The 19,566-nt window shown below is 39.9% G+C and overlaps 2 protein-coding genes across 2 annotated transcripts; one reads left to right on the top strand and one right to left on the bottom strand.

Moving 5' to 3' along the window:
- Positions 1–1,353: 1,353 nt before the first annotated feature.
- Positions 1,354–5,741, bottom strand: sla1a (Src like adaptor 1a; the record flags this gene model as incomplete). The annotated part of the gene is made up of 6 exons (XM_079570386.1): positions 1,354–1,970; positions 3,304–3,433; positions 3,581–3,712; positions 4,734–4,837; positions 5,462–5,548; positions 5,635–5,741. Coding segments are annotated over 6 exons (738 nt in total), but the record flags the coding sequence as incomplete, so codon positions are not given.
- A 10,070-nt stretch (positions 5,742–15,811) lies between these two features.
- On the top strand, positions 15,812–19,564 carry ccn4a (cellular communication network factor 4a). The gene is made up of 5 exons (XM_079570792.1): positions 15,812–16,109; positions 17,628–17,904; positions 18,280–18,534; positions 18,811–19,004; positions 19,091–19,564. The coding sequence occupies exons 1-5, from the start codon at positions 16,062–16,064 to the stop codon at positions 19,388–19,390; spliced, it is 1,074 nt and encodes a 357-aa protein (XP_079426918.1). The 5' UTR covers positions 15,812–16,061; the 3' UTR covers positions 19,391–19,564.
- Positions 19,565–19,566: the final 2 nt, after the last annotated feature.

Below are 19,566 nucleotides of genomic sequence, written 5' to 3'. Positions count from 1 at the left end.
CAGTCTGTCTCATACTGACTCCTTTCACTTCACTTGTACACTGTGGGCGAATACCAGTAATGTTTAGAATTAAGAGACTTATTTGAGTCCTAGCCCAAAATAAAAGCCTTTATGCTGAAAGGCCACAAACAACTGTCTCCACACCTAAACAACATCTCTTTAACACTATTTATTTAGTTCTAAGCTTTGAAGCAAAAATAAACAACACCTTTTTTTTCTAATTTGGGAGGGGGTGGGAGCGGTGATGTTTTTTGACTGAGCTGAGTTAACATGTTTTTGTGTGTCTCAATGCAGAACATTGGTGCTGCTGTTGTGTGTGTTATCACGGTGGTTGTGGTCGATTAGATTAGAAGAGCATGATAAAAATGATTATTATGGTGCCATAATGCAACTATGGAATTACCTAATCTAGTGGTTGTTACTTTGAGGTAGGACTTTTTTAATGTCTTGTGACCTGACAGTGTCATCTCAGGTTGTGAAGAGTTTACTACTGGAGTGTAGGGTTTTGTTAGTCTGCGAGGTAAACTCAGTAATCAATGAACAAATAGTCACAAATATTAAAAGCAAAGGAGAAGATTTTGTATCGGTTTTTGCGAGAGAGACAAACATTTATACACCAGCCCAGCACAATGGGTCACAAACAAGTAATCGCTTAGTTCTTTGTTGTGTCGTTAGCCTTCCATCATCCTTTCATTTGATATATTAGCCTTGTACGTTCCTGGAAACGAAATATTTCAACAGGGAAAAACACATGTCAATCGTAAATCATGGCAGTAATGTCCTAACCTTTGTTACTTTCATCTCCAGTTTTTCCTCGAGCTCATCCACGTCCCAAAGAGGCTCCCACACTAATGCAGTGACTAATGCTGACTGGACAGCCCTCTCCATGGGTTACCAGATGTCTGTGAGTTTTCCACTTACACAAACTGTACACAATGCTTTGGTAATCAGCTACGTGCAGCTATTTTATGGGTCTTTTAAAGGCATTACACGCAGGCAGTCCCAAAGAGAGAGTGCTGAGATAGTCAGGGCACACTGCAGGGAGAGTTCCTAAATAAGATATAAAAACGGATAACGGGTACATGCAAATGTTGTGGGATGTTGTTCACAGCAGTAGCGGAATAGAATTAGGAGGCTGTTGTGAACTAGGCCATGATATCATATTAAACTCTGCTTGCTTGTTATCACATACTGCACTTGCATTGACACGTGTTCGGGGCTAGTGGTGAAGCGTTTTAGGCAGCTTAAGATAAGAATACCTACATGTAACAGTTTTGTTTTCATGCATTTTCCACAAATGGCTGTTTTATCGGGTCATGTGCACAAATAGCTAGTTTGTTTTAACATGAGAGGGAAACCAAAGGAAGTAAGTGCTTTATTTGTCATCATACCAACGAAATTGCGTTAAAGTCTGTTTACTTACAATTCTGCGACAGTCAGTGTGTAAGATGTGCACACTACGCAGTCTGATGTCAAAAGCCAAACGTACTAACTAGACTAGAGCCAACAAGAACCTTTAGACACCTGGACTGTATTGGGACTCAAGACTGTGGTTGGATTAGTCCGGACATTTTCATGGTTAAACATTTGTAATACAGTACACTAGTTTACATAATTTACAATCTATTTTTACAACAATGCAGAGATCAAAGCATGTGCTGCTGAGTGTTCGTTTGCTTTCTCCTGTTCTTCATGCTTTATAGTGCTCGCAACAGAAAATGCATTGAAAATATTGCAGTCTTTCTGAGAGCTGCAGACAGTAATGCTCTCTCATGATAAAAGTGCCGTTTCCTCAGAAGCTGTCCATATAGTCTGTGTTTTCCGGGATATAGAGAGATTTGCTCTTCCCCTTCCTGTCCCCTTTTTTCTTGGGGGTCTCTTGGGAGAAGAAGAGGTGTGCGGCGATGCTGTTCCTGACTCCGTAGCTCACCATGTGTTCGTTGCAGTTGTCCGTGCTCACAAGCTGACTCCTGCAAACAAGAGGAAGGTGGCATTTACCACAAAGAAATGCTGTTTCCTTTAATGTGCGTGAAATAGGGAAGGCTTGCAGTGTTTTACTTTTGAACAGAAGCAAATAGTTACATTTACTCAAGTGTGTGTCCTTGAGAAACCTTTTGAAGTGATTGTACTTCTTAGAGTTACCATATGATAGGATTCTGACATCATTTCCTGTTTTGTGTCTCATAATTTATGTCACTCCTGAATCATAAATCAGACATTTATGCCAAAGCAGCTACTCAGTACAGTACTCAAGTAGCTTTTTCCCCACTTGAGAAATTATTTTGGTTACTTCTTTTTTCTATTAAAAAAACATTTCCAAAGTAAAGTAATCTGATGAGACTGACGAGAAATGATTTTAGCTACTCTTCCCACTTCTGCTTTTGAAGACTATTAATTACCAACGCGATGTGTCAAATTCTGTATCGTGTTCTGTAAGAACCATGTAGCTTAGACCTCTATAAACATGCTCTGAAATGCATGTGACTCTAGTAGTAATTTCTGCGTCTGCCTTAACTCTTTTTCTCAAACCCTCCATTCAACTTTGGGTTCATCAGTCCACAATATATTTTGCCAGTAGAGCTGTGGAGCATCCAAGAGTTCTTTTGCAAACCAAAATTGAATAGTTTGGGTGGAACACACAACGTCATGTGTGGAGGACAAATGGAACAGCACACCAACATCAAAACCCTATCCTCACTGTGAAGTATCGAGCAGGAGCATCATGGTGTGGGGCTGTTTTGTTGCCTCAGGGCCTGAACAACGTGCTATCATCAATGGAAAAAAATAATTCACAAGTATTTTGCAGAAAAAACTGAGACATTCACAATAGCGTGGAATAAATAAGTGAACCCTTGTATTAAAGAGCTGGCTGACCGTTCTTTTGTTGCAATAACTGCTTTTCTGTCGTTGCAGATGAGACGCTCACAACGATCAGGATGAATCTTAGACCATTACTCTTTACAAAACTGCTGCAGTTCAGCGAGAATCCTGGGTTCACTTATTTTTTCCTCCCTGTCTGTGAATGTTTACATGTTATGGCCAATAGAAATATGATAACATGTAATTGTTTGGGTGGTATTAGTTTAAGGAGACACTGTTTAATCATTCTTATGATTTTGATGAAGATCAGACCACATTTTATGACCAATTTATGCAGAAATGTGAGAAATTCCAAATTGTTCACATACATTTTCCTAACACTGTATATGTATGTTCACTTTGAAATTTCAATTCACAAAAGCAATAGCAATTCCTGTCTCAGAAATCACACCACTGAAATAATTTAAATTTATCTCAGGTCACCTGTTGACTTTCTGCCAGTCAAAGTTGCGGCGCATCACGACTGGTGGGGCTGATGTGGGCGCGTCCGTGTGGGCAGCAGTCGAGGACAGACATGGAGTTGTCAACATGCAGCACAAACCGTCTTCAGAGTCTGGAAAGTTCACATGCACATTTCTGTTCTTACTCTTATCAACTGTGGCTGTTATCGCATTAGTGGCTTTCTATGTTTTTTTCTCAAATTGTTGCTGGATAGAAATTGTAAGCAAATATGATAAGCGCATGCTATTTTTGTACGTACCAGAGTAGTGGTTGATCAAATCTTCGAGGCACTGGAACGTCAGCCGAGGGGAGATGTAGTACCAGCTGTTGTCCAATCTGTATATACGATAGTGCTTTATGCCCCTGTGCTTCACCGAAAGCGAATAGACACCTACATGCACACAACATACCAGACACTTAGGGAACAGATAATTTTCAGAAAGGTTGTTATTTGAGTTAGAAGCAGAAGTAAATTAAAGGTCAAGCTATCAAGTCCACATTCAAACTGCAAGACACGGAAGTGAGCTGTTTTTTTACTTTGTGTATCACAAGTTGGAGCAACAATTCGACTCTATTTTTACTTTATCGAACTAGAAATAAACACATTTATTTGAAATAAAAGTAGTTAGTAGATCTCATGCACATTCATCTGCTTAAATTATGATGTACTGATGTCATGGTGAATATGTAACTATTATTTTTATTCATGCAAAAGTACAGTTAAAAGTTAAAAGTACTGTATGGATAAAATACGCTAAGGAGTACAATTACTTCAAAAAGTTACTCAAGTTCATGTACTTGAGTAAATGAAATTGAGTACTTATTGAGTACTAATCGAGATTTTCTGAATTATTATTTTGGATACAGACAGATTGTGCAGGATCACCGGGAAATGTACATGTTTATTACATTGATTACGGGGTCGGTGTATATAAGCTTCTAGCTTCAGCCGACTCCTTTTTTTTTTTTGAGCTCCTGTAAAAGAATAATGTGGATGTGAATGTTGTAAAAAATGTGAAATGTAAACTGCTCAAAAAAAAAAAAAAATATATAAAAAAATAATAATAAAATAATACGCATTTTTATTATGATGTCAAGAGGAAGGTCAATTCAGCATTTTCCATTTGGAAAACTTGTGACACAGTTATTTGTAAGTTCATTTCTACTCAACTGTAGTTTATTATATTTTACAATAATATCTAATTAGACCATGCAAAAATCTATGTAAAATAAGTAAATATATAATAAATCATTTAAAATTTATTGGATCTCAACATAATATGAGCACATTTTAACTTGCAATAGTGTGCACAGTTCTTTGTCGCCCTGACATATTTCACATCTTTGCTTCTGTCAACTTTTCAAAATCTTTTACAGAAATGAAGAACTCCCCATGTATGGTGTTGCCTCACCTCTTTCCTTTGAGCTCTCGCGAACCATAAAGGACCCCACGTTGTTCACAGGCAAAAGCAGCAACTGCTCAGCGCTGTGTCGCTCCACACCCTCGAACAGCCACCTGCACCACACACAGGTACGGGTTAATATGAGATGTCAATAAATACAATGCAATAAATGGAAAGATTCTACATAACCATAATAATATCAAAAGTTATGTAACCACATTAAAAAATGTCCAGCTATTTATATTAAAAAAAAAATATTTAATATGATCAAAGCCACATTTCAAAACCAGAAGGACTAAGGGTAAAGCTAACCTTCACTTTTTCAGATGTGATCAAGTTCCATGGTATATTGTTTGAAAATTGTATAATATTTCAGATTTGTTTAGTTCAATGGTTTTGAACTGGCAAAGCGTCAGGACCACATCATACTAGGTTGACAAGCCGTGACCAAAATAAGTTGAAAATCTGTTTTACATAATGAAAAAAATACTGTATTTTCTCTCAGATTATTATTGATTTAAACATTAAATAAGTTTAAAGTTGAAATCATGATCCAAACAACTCAGCTCACTCAGTTTACAAACTCAGGAGGGGTTTTCATTATTTTACAGTCGATAAATATTGAATGAAAATCTGCCTGGTTTAGTTTATCATGAGTTTATAAGTTGCGTATGTCAGAACATCATTTAGCTTCAGCATTTAGTTTTTATATATTTTAACTTTGACATTTTTCTCACCCATGATACATCCTGGCAACATTGCTGTCTGGTATATAGTTCACTTTTCCCGTCTTCATCGAGCACACCTTCCACCAACACATTTCTCTGCCCAAAAAAATTAAAAGTTAGACTCGATGAAGAGAAAAACAAAGTTATATAAATATATTGTTTTAGTTCAGATATCATCATACCGTTTAATGACGCGTAGCTGTTCTCCTAATCGGAAAAAGGGGTCTGTGATCGCAGAGGGTGGGTAATCCTCTATCACAACCAATGTATCATCTTCCAAATCTGCAAATTGTATTTTTGCATAAATATTTCAATACAGTTTTTCAATGTAGTATTGCATAAATAGTTCAATATAGACTTAAATAGGCATTTAAAGATAAAAATATAAAAAGTTGATCTTTGACTGAAGGAGTTACCCACTTTTTGGAGCGTTGTCACTATTGTTTGTTTGTGTCTTGTCCCCAGTGATTGCGCTGCGCATCATATTCCCCATCACAGCACTGGACCAGAGCTGAGAAAATTATGAGAAAAGAAAATGTTACGCCAAAATGTAAGTCCTTCTCTCGGCTGCAAAACATTTGTATGTGACTTCCGACAGGCTGACCACTATCTTTGACAAGACACTGGGTGCAGAATGGGGAAGCTGAGGTTAGATAATATCGGTGTTAATTTTCCAGTGCCACTGTTATGCAAAGTATTTACAGAAAGTGCATGAAAATTAGCGACTTTTAACAAGCTACTTTGGCTGTAATGCAGGCGACAGCGAAATGGCAATAATCTAATTTACTTACAGTGTCTTACATCTCACTAACTTGCGCCATAGTAAACTACCACTATCATCACAAATGCAAACACCGAAAAACAATATCCACATTACAATATTTTTTGGGGGAAAGTTGAACATTTACCTGTAATCTAGGCTGAGATGACATCAAGTGTGATCGAATCTACAGTGGCTGATTGCGATCATAGTGCCGTTGGTAGTAGAGAAGTGCCATGTTCTCAAGTATTTACAGAAATGACCTGTCAGAGTGTGGCGACAGCGCTTCATCCGACTGCGTACTTACTTCCTGATTGAAAAGAGGAAGAGGCTTTAGACACACCATCCAACCCAGAACACGCTGGCACCTTGCTGCTTCTGGTTTACAACAGAGTACATTTGAGGTTTACCCAATTATTTTCGTGACACACAGTTGATTTTGTAACTTGGTGTGACGCATACGGTAGTGCAAAATATGGGATGTGTGTGTACATTTTACATTAGGGGAGTTGTCCAGAGACTTTGGGGAGGTTTTGTACTTTATAAAAGAGAAGTGCATCATAGTAACCAGCTTATTGTAGATCTGTGAGCTTTATTTTCACTTTGAGCTGTGAATGTGGATAACAATAAAGAACATTTATTATTAGCTATTGTACTTTTGTTTGAGACAATCGGGGCACAGTAGGTTCAGCGGCTGGTCCCCTGATTATAGAGGGTTTATGAGTCATCGCCCCCTCTGACAGAGAGTGTTGTTTCCTCTCTCACATTGTTTGCTCCTATCTCAATACTGTTTGTACTGTGGCAGATGTGTCAACTAATCATTTCCACAAATAACCAGTTATTGAGCTTTGTTGATTCTAAACATGCCAGTTAAACTGAAGGGATCATAAAGTGAAAAGTTGTGGGGATGTTTTGCCCTTTTTAAGTTCTTTATTCATTGCATATAAGATCTCCCAATTACTTGTTTGCACACCCTGTTCCTTAATTGCACATTTCCTAACTGTTTGCGCGCCCTGCATGTTCTTGAGAGCCGATGCAACAAGTGAATTTCTCCATTGTGAGATCAATAAAGGCTTATCTTATTTTATATTAAAAGTTATCCTTGCAGCATTTATTTTGTAAGTTAAGATTCACTGTTTCTATGCCGCTATGTTGCTTATGTTTACCGTTGTGATATTGGAACAGTGGGTTGACTTAAATTGTGCTTGTTACGTCAGGGCCATAAGAGTTGACCTTGCTTACTGGCACTATTTCTGTGCATAGTGATGGCACAAAAACACTTGCTACTGTAGATATACCGAGCTTTAGCTTCCTTCCTGGTGTGTTTGTAAAAAGAGCTCTGGTGCAGAAAGATAAATAATCCAGCCAGTAGAGGCCACATCACCTTATGTCTGCAGATTGTAACGTGGTGAGGGCCACTGTGGCTGACTTTTGAAGACTTTCACATGCACATGCACTGTTCATGATCAAGTCAGTAGTTTATTTGAACATCTTTATATTTTCTTCACTCTGTCAAAAAATAAAGGTTAAATAAGTGAATAACAACACTGTACTGAATTAATTCTTCTTATTGAGCTACTATTACATGTTTTTAAAATAGCACTGTAGCTTTCTCATATGGGCTCTGAATTTGACCCATCCTCAATGTCACTGGGCGACCTGTAGGAGCAGTGAGCTGCCAGCATGGGCTGGCGCTCAGGGACCCATCTCCATGATGTGGAGCCAGGCTGGTGGTCAGAAACACCTGGCTGGAGGATTAACCTGTTGCACATGTTTTTACCACTAACCTACGCAGACACGGGGGGGACATGCAAACTCCACACAGAAAGGCCCCGTCCTGATTTAAACACACAACCAAATCTCCTCAGCACAGAATGACAAATATGGCTAAATTAACATTTTCTCTGGAGCATTTGGGTTATACTGCTGCTCATAAAACATATGCTTTCTGTCTGTGGTTGACCCCAGCCACAAGTTGCCTGTGGCTTCTGTGCTGGAGTCAGGATGTGTTTGAACATTTCAAGGATGAATGGCTTCCACGCCCACGATCTAAAATTACTAAATTACCGACTGAAAGGAATTCACATCATACTTTTCCTGTCTTTATGTAGTATTCCCATAGCCTCAGCTTCTTGTGTTGGATAATTGAATGTTTTTCCGTAAGCAGCACCCCAGTTGATGGAGTTCATGCTGCAACATTGTGGCCACGGCAGTTTTTGTGTTGTTGTCTTTGCCATAATGACAAGTATCTAAATCCAGAAGCTAAGATGTCTTATGCCTTTCTGATTTGCAAAATATGCAGAAGCAATAGCCACAGCACAGTGAATGATTATTTAGGGACAGCTCATTCTCATTTCATAAGCTGATGTTTTCTGCTTAAGAACTGAACATATCACCAAGGATGTCAAGGTCAGCACGCTGTGTGCAAATTCCTTCTGGAGTTTCTTCAATATATTGTGCTGTTTCACTCAACAAGCCTTGACCAGTGGAGTAACTTTTGCAATTCAGTAATCTATCTACAAATATTTTGACAAGAGCCATTATTGTGTATTTGGCTGAGGTCACTTGATTAATCAAGGACAAACAATGATTAGACCAGAAAACTATTTCAGTTTCAATTGCTCCAGCCTGTTATAATAAATAAGAACAGCTTAACATCGGGTCTTAAGTGTCCATAGGAAAGTTTTACTCATGCTAATTACATTCCAACATCACACACTAAACCTCTCAGCTGTTATAAAACTGAAAATTAAAGACTGTCTCTTCTGCTTCGTGCAGAGCAATTGGCGGGTACATTTTTAACAATCAGATTAACCAATGAGATGTACTTGTGGTACACAAAATTAAAAGACCAATTCATTGTACATATATATATATGTGTTAATAATTAACCAGTATGCAGTTATTAATTACATTCATGGAAATGTGTAAAATTTGAAGTGCTTTCCATCTTCCTTTAGGTGTATGTGGCATTTGTGGGAGCCATAGTTCACCAAAGCTTAGCAGCTATAACTATAGGTTAATTGGCACCACAAAGAAAGTTACATACAGTCCTGCACTTACACAAACCAGCACATCACCTGCAGTAATAAGAATCCCTAAAGCAAGAGTGAAAGTCTGTTTTCTGCTCTACCTCCTTGTTAACCTTCCCACCTTCACGTGCACGCCCATACACACACCCTTACGCTTGGCGGATATAATGTCAGGTTTCATGGAGGGTAACTATCAGTTGTGTGGCCAGGCAGTCCTCCCCTCCCAAGCCCATAATGACAGTGGATCCAGTGGCTCTCCTCAGATCCAGATAAGTCTTCAGTCTCTATTTGTGCGTCATCAGTTATTACCTTTTCATAACAAATCAATGACCTATTAGCTCCTGTGACACCCCCACCACTTTCTCCACCCACTCTACCACAGTCCATAGGTTTGCAAGCACATGTTTTCTGGCTGCTGACAAGTATAGTGTGTGCATGTTGTATGTAATAGAACAAGTGCTGAACTGACATATCTGACCTTGTTTGTGCTGGGATGTAGAATAAAACAAATGTCCTGCATATTGAGGATTCAGCATTGTGCTAAAAACATTTTTTACAGAACCAAGCCAGTGCTGGAGGTTATTAACCAGGCTGCTGCACATGGGGCGCACATGGGACACGAGTCCCAGCTCTGACAATTTGTTCAATGTGCCACATTTAAATATCATCGCTATGTCGAAACATAGCAAAACAGATGAACCTTGCAAGTAAAGTGACCACTTGCCATGATACTCTCAGTTACTTTCAGTTGGGTTTAGTGGGATCTTAATAAATATAATTCAATAGTGGATAGAACTAAGAGCGCTGTGTTCACCATATCAAACATTAACATTCCTTAAATTTAAGTCCTACGTAATTTATTGCAATAACAGCATGGACTGTTGATCCCAATAACATCTAAAGAATTTTTGGCTTCCTAATCTAAACACAATATCCCCTCTTGGACCATATCCTCTCACAAATGTTCTGGGCAGAAAAATATTACAGTCATTTGGCTTCTGTTGTCACATAGTTTGCGTCCTTGCCTTATGAGGGGCAGTTCTGTGGCGGCCGCAGCCCAGACATGCGATTCCTATCATGTTTGCAACTGTGGAATTTACCTTGTCATCTGCGTCTGGGATGGGGCCACATTTGAGCCGCTCACATTTCATCATCATAGAGCTCGCTATGATGGCTCTTTTCTGGCCAAATTCCTTTTTTCTTTTTTTCTTTCTTATTTACCTGAAATGACCTGCCTATGTTCACTCTTGGTCAGACACTCAAAAAGGCCACACTGATGAAAGTGGAAGTCAGCTGCAGTTTGGAAACATTTGTACTGACTAAACAGGAAACATATCTTTAGCAATACACTATAATTGTACTGGAGCACTTGTGTTACGTACTTTCTGTCATATTTACTTGGATCATATTAATGTACAAGTCATCAATCTTGCTGCCCATATAAAAAATCACACGTTATCATTAGTGTGATGATGACTTGGGCAAGTGAATAGTTTTGTTTGGCCAATAGGGGTTTGTTATGAAACTAGGCAGTTCAGTATTGGTTAAACCAGCTTTATTGAACGTATGAAACTTTGAAAACCTCTTCTATAATTGACAAAACATATTCACATCAGAAATATCTCCCTGACAGCATAGTTATAGTTCAGGGACTAAATGGCTTTGGGATTTTGAAAGATCTATGAATCTATGATATGAAGAATGTAAGGGATACTTTATTTCAGTGATCAAGGTCTCTGTGTCACTTTAGTTTTTCTTGAAACGTGTATGAGCTTTTTTTTAATGCTTGTGTGACAGGCCCGACTTAAAGCTCTCTGTGCTTCTAACCACAGTGCAGATGGAGTTGGATAACAAAGTTATGAGGAACAAAACAACAAAGTCTAGAAAGAGCGTCCCTCCCGATCCCCAAGTCACACAGCACCTCATGTTGATTCTTGGCTGTACGCGGACGCACACACTGTATCCTCGGGTTGGGACGTTTTGAGATAGCAGGTCGGCCAGGATAAACACGCAGACAAAGCATTCCTACACTGGGCTGGGAGGCAATCTTCAACAGCATGGACCTCAACAAGTCCCCCATTCATCCACAGAGAAGCTCCAAAACATGTGTACACGAAATGGCCTCATTCATACTCAAGCCGATTAAGTTAGTTTGATGTATTTTGAAGTACAATCAACTAGTACTAACTACTATACTACTCCAATGCTGCTTTCACCAGGTCTATAAACTGCTTCGCAAAACCCTACTATGCCTCCACTTTGTTCTGCTCCTTGGAACAGTCTCTCCTGCTAATACTATTGCTTTAGGAGCTGAGTGACGTTGGGGGAAAATATTAAATTGTTATCAGGTTTAGGTTGTTTTTTCAGAGATTAAGACTTTGGCATATAGCTAATTCATTAATCTGATTAGGACATTTTGGAGAGAAGACTTTGATATGAACTAATAATAATAAGGGCTTACACTTGTATTGCGCGTTACAAGCCTGTATCACAAGTCCCTCAAGGCACTACACTGTCGTCGTCATTATTCATTCATTCACTACAGTCACTACAGTCACTACAGTCACTACAGTCACTACAGTCACTACAGTCACTCCATCGGTCATGGTATGCTACTATTGTAGCCACAGCTGCCCTGGGCAAGACTGACCACCACTCACTCGCACGCTGGGCGACGGTGACACAATTGGTAGAGCGAGTCGTCTCGTGATCTGAAGGTTGTGGGTTCTAATCCCAACTCCACACTGTCGTTGTGTCCTTGTGCAAAACACTTCACCCTACTTGCCTTCAGTATCTGCATACATTGGTGTATGAATGTGAGAGTGTGAATGGTTCCTTGCTGTACAGCGGGGGCCTGATAAAGGTAGAAAAGCGCTATATAAGTTGAGTCCATTTACCACACTGCATTCATACAGACGATGGGTGAAGTGCCTTGCTCAAGGACACACCGAGAACCGGGATTTGAACTGTCAACCTCTCGATTATTGGACAATCCACTCTACAATCTGAGCCATTGTCGCCTGTAACATGCTTATAGAAGTCTACAATAGATATCTAATAATGGTAGTTTCCTATTTTTATTATGTGCCACATTCAAACAAGAAGTCACTCATTCACACTCAAAAAAGTTACAAAATATAAAAGAATGCTATTTTAGTTGAGCAAACAAACCCATAATGATGTTTGGGAATACGCGTTTTGCGACCAGAATGGATGCAGCTCTAAACAATAGAAAACATTGTTGCAACACAGATGTTTGGTTTTCAAAACAGCTGGAGATCTGTCATATTCATTTATTCTCTTGCTGTCCCATGTCTCGACTCCGAGAACAAACGAGCCTAGTCTGAGCCATCACATCACACTTAGCCGCATGTGCTTATACAACAGAGTGTGGCAGACTGGCACAGTACCAGCTCGTACAAGCCCCGGCCCGGACATGAGCAGGTTGACATGAGGTGAGGAATTTCAGCGTCACACTTTTGCAAAGATATAAGATTCAGCACTCCGATATTACATCAGAGTTTTGTTTTCCATCATCAAAACTAGATATCATCAGTTATAAGCAATAAACACAATAATCTCGCCTTGTTCTGTGTATCCTAAACACTGCAGGGCTTCCACTCTGTTGTATAGATTACCAAAATAAGTAATGTGGGAAAGGTTTTAGTTCTTCTACAACATTAATATTAATGCTTAATGATTCCAAGTATTTTTTATTTTTTTTAAATGAAAGAATGTTTAATGGAAGGTTTTCGAGAGAAAATAAGTGTTCACACTCCGGAAACTGGACCGTTTTGTTCTTCCATTAGTTCACATTTGTGTGGACATTTGCCTGCTCTCACTGACCTGGAAGAAAAGTGAAAGTTAGTTTTGGCATGATGCTGTTAGTTCTTAATGTTTGTACAGCATGTTGGGATTTACCGCCTGACCCTGCCCGCTTGATCCACTGAGAAAGAGTGACGTGTGTTCAATGAAAACAACACATGAAACTTTGAAAACCTTTTCTACATTTGACAAAACATATCTATCATCACAAATATTTCCCTGACAATTTAGTTCAGGGCCCAGATTATAGACTGGCTTTGGGATTTTGAAAGATGTATAGGATTAATCTATGATATGAAGGATGATGAAGGATGATTTATGTCAGTGATCAAAGTCTTTGTTAGTTGTAATAGTTCTTGACTTGTGGCCATGCCCGCTTGATCCACTGAGAAAGAGTGACGTATGTTAAATCAAAACAATCATTATCATATCTGTTCAGTTCGTCTTCAAAATGGCGCAATCTTATGCGTAAACACACTTTTGAGCATGGTCTGAAAACATTTGGTGACATTTTTATACGACTCACAATAGACAGACTGCCATAAATGTACTTTGGTGTAGTCTATGGTTCTGGTGTTTTCAGTCTGCAGCAGATGTTTTCTTCAGTCCTCGAGACTCAGACCACAGCTATATAAAGAGCATAATTGCTGCTCTGAGCACAACCTGCCATGCCCTATGTCGACACACACATTCAGATCTCACAAAACGCAAAGTTTTTCCCCTCCCCTTTTCCTCTTATTTCCTATTGAACTGCATTAAAGAACTATGCACAGAATTATACATTGCTTTGTTATACCAGTACTACTGCTGCTGCTGTTTGTTTGTTTGTAACTCATTCTCCATATAAATAACTTGCGGCCACTTTATATAATTGGAAAGTTTGATTTACGAATCCTGCTCAGGTCAGTTCATGCTGTTACCGTATCCTCGGACAAGGCACTTCAACCCCCAGTGAATATTGCTTGTGAGAGAGTGATTAGAGGATGATGGTGCAATGGTGCAGATAAATAGCCTCGGTTCCTTGGGCTTGGGCTACACAATGTCACATTTTTGTCAGATGTTAGCTTTTATAGTCAGCGTAGCCCTTCTTCAGCAACACACTACACTTGGCTTTTACTGGTGAAATTATCTGTCTTTGAAGCCTTTGAATTGTTAGTCCAATAACACTTCCGCGTGTGGGATTTTCGAAACCAGTGACTGACTAATCCCTTTTCCTTTTAACTCCAATCTGAATCATTTAACACCCTGGCTTCGAGTCAGCTGACAAACTATATCCACTCCATGTGAGCTGTGCACAAGCGGAGCTCCGGACCTGGCTTCCATTCGCAAACATGTCCATCAAAAGTAGTCCGAATGTATGAGAAACACCGAAGTCTGCATTGCGTGCCTAAAGCATTGACTACTGCTATCGTATCAAAGTGGAACACAGGAGAAAGATGTTAGACTAGACAGCTTTAACGTGAGCATTTCCATGTGTGGTCTGTTTCTTTCGGCAAAAATGATTGAAAGTGGATTATAAGAGATTACAATGGAATGAGAAATTATGGCTTTTGAAAGTCAAACGTCGTCATTTTTCTCCAAACAAAATACTTTGACTTTTTTGTTCTTAAATTTAGCTGAATATTACATCCATATTAAGAGATTGTTTGTAGTTGAGAGATTGTCACACAGGGTAGTTATAAATAAGCTGGTCTGTGGATCCCAAGCACATGGTCTGTACAATAATTTGCCCTTTTCTCCACCCCAAGTGGAAAAACTAAAACAGAAAAGAATGAAATGTTACAAACTGGCAAAAACAGCAAATAATGATTGTGTGTTATTATTTCAAGTTGGTAGAATGAAATAGGTATAGGAGGTATAGGGACACACTGGTTTGGGTCATCCCAGTGTCACTGCAGTGGAGAGCAGCTCAGATCTCCTATTGTAGTTGACAGCCCTTTGACACGGATTAGAGGGCCAGTGTAAATAATACGGCACAGACCTTCTCTTCTGCCTTTTTTTCCAGTCATATTTGCTCAAGGGGACCTGTGAGAATAGAGCAACGCTAGGCCCTTTTTTTCCATTTTCCATGGTACCGAATTGAGTGGAATCGTTCTGGAATGAGCTGGTCCCATTCCAAAGAGAAACGTTTGGGCTTCCTGGAAAAATTAGGAGACAGCAGAAAGAGGCAGAAATTGAGATATTAAAGGGACTATAAGGGACTATGTATTTTCCTCCCTCTTCTTGCTCCAGCAGTGTGTCCTTATGTGTTGAATGAGCCCAGACCTATTCACCAGAACTGCCTCTAAAATCCTGCACTGTCACTCTAAAAGGTGTTAATTTGGTCCGAAGTGCCGTCACGCACGAGCTTAATATAGAACCTGCAGTTACGCGTAAGACCTGAGGTGGCAGTAATGAGCATAAAAATGACCAACTTGAATCTAGTCTCTTTAAGTGTGTGGTAAAGGCTCAACTGTGATCTATAATCATGAGGCAGGCTAATTGTATATTGCTTGTAGATGTGAGCAATTTTACATGCAGGCTTGATGAATGGCTTTTCACTCAATGCAAAACGTACAAAGTCAATGTGTTCCTGTTTTTCGTTCAAACCTTCCCCTGTCAGTTTGTATCTAAATGAGCAGCACTTGCATCATCTTGCATTTAGAAGCTTCCCAAGCAGGTCTAATAACGTGAACTCCAAGTGGCTTGTGTGCAGTTTTTGGACTCGACACGCCCTGCTCCAAACTACCAGTACAGCAAAGAGAGAGAGAGAAGGGGGGGGAAAAAACGTATAAAGCCGTCCCTTGAGTGTCAGGAGAAATATGCGAAGCGCGTCCCTTTCAGACTTGACGTCAGCCCCAGGCACAGGCTAAAGCGGGCCGTCGGTTCACTCGGAGGGGGACACGCAGCGGGACGGAGACAGGACGAGGATGTAGCGCACCTGACGTGTGGATATTGGGACAAACGGGCTGGATACTTATTCTGGACTCAATGCCTTTGCACCTCACCAGTGATGAGTTGGCCGCTGTGGTGGATCATAACAGCTGCCTCGATTCAACAGGTGTGTAGACTTTAGTTGTGAGATAACGTGCGCGCCATTATAGGCTGTGGGATTTCATTAAGTTTATCCTGGAAGGAATTTATCATTTCCATGCTTTGTCACTGATGCGCAATGCTCTTAGGATTAATTAATAATTGCGTTGTTTTTCGGTGTCACCTGCTCTTGACCACTTCTGGAGACTTCTGTGATGTTTACTGCAATGTTTTTTTATTTTTTATCATTGGACTGGTTGTGTGTCATCACTGCTGTCATCATCATCATCATCATCATCATCATCATCATCCACAATTACCCGGGCTGCGGCTTGTGCAAAAAATCGGAACGAGTTGTTGCGATGCAATGCTGCCGCGGCGTGGTTCCTCTGCACATAACACTATATTAAGGCGCATGCAGAGAAATTCACACCCTCATGCACAATTTAGAGGTTTTGAGCCAATAAATCTCACTTTTAATAACTTGTAGTTGTGAGTCAAGAAGATCTGCCTCGATCAATCTTTACCGCAATTAAAAAATCACTCTCACCCAAAAACCACCCAGTAAAAGATTCAGCTCATTTACAGAGATTCAGAATGTCATGTGATCCCAGCAGAGTCTCACAACAAAAAAGCATCTGAAGGGGTGACTTTCTGTCAAAAAAGAACTGATTTTCTTTATTACTGACATGTGATACCACTGTGGAAATGAAACAAAGACATGGCAGTTGTGACAGTTTCCTTTGTATATGGTGAGAATGGAGGACAGCTTGTGTATCCGTGCACTTAAACTCAGAGCTATGAGCTTGTTGGTTCAGTTACAGAGCTCATCTGCATTAACCTTCTCCTTAGATACGCATAATTAATAATAATAATAATAATAAAGCATTAGTCTTATATAGACTCTTATATCCAGACGCTCAAAGTCGCTTTGCTACATGCATCATTCATTCACTCACTCCATACTCAGTGATGGTGACTGTTGTAGCCACAGCTGCCCTTGGGTAGACTGATGACCACCAGCGCTCACTCACTCACTACATTCACCCCAGCCTTCTGGTGTTTCCAAAACAGTCTCCAAGTACCGACCAGGCCCTTCCCTGCTCAGCTTTTGAGATCTGACGGGATTGGGGAGAGCAAAAGGCGCTTTGGTAATTCCTATAGTAAATAAATCAACTTATAATCAAATTTTCTTAATTGTGGTTTTGCCAAGTCAAGCAACAGTTACAAAGTTTCTCAAAGGCATTGCAATGGGAAAGATATGGGGGATAGATGACAAGCAGAGATATTCAAGTTCAGGGTTAAATGCTGAAAAAGACCATTTTTAGAAAATTTGTTTTTGTAGTTTGGAGTTAATCAACCGAAATAAACAAATCTCATACATTGTAACAACACATAACTTAGGAATTCATTATTATTATTATTACTATTACTATTATTGAACGCAATGCATATGGGATTCTAAACTAATTGTCTTTTGTCGTTTACTCTATGTCATGTTTTTGGCAAAGCTGATACAAAAATGATGACCTGTTGTTTCCTGCAGGTGTTTTCCCTGAACTCCACAGCCATGCCGCCCTCCACAACAGTTGGAGAGTCCTTTAACCGCACACAGTACTGTAAGTGGCCGTGCGATTGCCCCCAGCAGACCCCTCGCTGCCCACCTGGCGTCAGTCTGCTGATGGACGGCTGTGACTGCTGTAAGGCCTGTGCCCGGCAGGTGGGAGAAGTGTGCAACGAGGCCGACACCTGCGACTATCACAAGGGACTGTACTGTGATTACAGCGGAGACAAGCCTAGGTACGAAAAGGGAGTGTGTGCATGTAAGTGTCTCTCACAGTCAAACAACAAACTTTTTTAAATGTTCTTTTTCCAAGGGGTGAGAAATAGAAAGACCTTTAATAAGGTTATGGTGCTTCTGAAATTTTTCCTGCCTCTAGAAAGTAGTCAGCTATTCGTCATGTCTGTTTTTAATATGGTGAGGAGGAGAAGATTGCATCATATTTTCTGTAGGTCCTATTGAGCTTTGCTTCAATCACTTTCTGTTGTGCTTTTTATTAAAAGTTATCTGGTTTTTCCCTTTATTCTCTAAATGAAAGAAAGCCAGGAAGAATTTTATTAGTCATGTATAATGTGTGTGCTGCTGCTAAAATGCTCAATATGTTGATGTCTGAACTTTGCTCCCTTCTTTCTGTTAGATATGGTGGGAACAGGCTGTGAGCATGATGGAGTGATATATCGTAATGGACAGAGCTTCAAACCAAGCTGTAAATACCAGTGTGTGTGTGTGAATGGAGCTATTGGCTGCGTGTCCCTGTGCACAGAGTCCCAGCCTCCACGTGTGTGGTGCCAGAGCCCCAGACGGGTCAAGGTCCGGGGACAGTGCTGCGAGCAGTGGATCTGCGATGAACCCAAAAGAGGGCGCAAGACTGCCCCTCGACACGCAATAGATGGTATGCGCTACAATCCAATGCACATGCAAATGCAAAATTACAGAGGAGAATTAAGTTTGGAAATTGAGCATAGTTCCAATGATAGCTTTAGTTTTCTCAATTCAGAGAGTGCAAATGACAGATCCACAGTAATTACAAATTCAATGACAGATCACTCTCAACACTCCCACAGATTGAACAGTTAAATGTAATAGAATAATAGATTGTCTATTACTTTGTTCATTTTATACATTTATACAAAATAATTCTGTGTATTTTCATATGAACTCTTGTCAGTTTTTCCAGCCGAATCCCAAAGCTGGCACAAGAACTGCATCACACAAACTACCTCCTGGAGCCCCTGCTCTAAGACGTGTGGCCGCGGCGTTTCCCTGAGGATTTCTAATGACAACGACCAGTGTGAGCTTGTCAAAGAGTCCCGTCTGTGCACCTTGCGCCCCTGTGAGGTGGACATCGTCAAACACATCAAGGTAGAAACCAACTATATACTAAAACAATACTTCATGTGTTAAAATGAAAGCTGTTATTTAGTAATATTGGATGCTCTTCCCCTCAGCCAGGTAAAAGGTGTCTGAACATTTACAGAGATGAGCAGCCCTTTAACTTCACGATTTCGGGATGCACCAGTAAGAAGCACTACAGGCCAAAGTACTGTGGCGTATGTACGGATGAACGCTGCTGCATTCCTTATAAATCCAAGACCATTGATGTGGAGTTTGTGTGTCCCAATGGGGCTGGATTCATTTGGAAAATGATGTGGGTCCAGGCTTGTTTTTGCAACCTCAGTTGCAAAAATCCAAACGACATCTTCCAAGACTTAGAGAACTACTATGGCTACCCAGAAGTCATGGACTAATAACATTTTTCCTATTGGAAATTAAGTTATTCATATATATTCTGAATTAATTTCATAAGCATGGTCACCATTGTATAATATTTAAATTGCAGTATAGCTGATATATGCAAAACATTTTATTTATTTATATTGCTTTTGCACAAATGATGTTGGGATTGTTGTACATTTAGATCACT

This window comes from Gobius niger (genome assembly GCF_951799975.1).
Source record: "Gobius niger genome assembly, chromosome: 14".
NCBI classification, from domain to species: domain Eukaryota; kingdom Metazoa; phylum Chordata; class Actinopteri; order Gobiiformes; family Gobiidae; genus Gobius; species Gobius niger.
The sequence above is the reverse complement of the archived record's forward strand: the minus strand, read 5'-3'. Positions and strand labels throughout refer to the sequence as shown.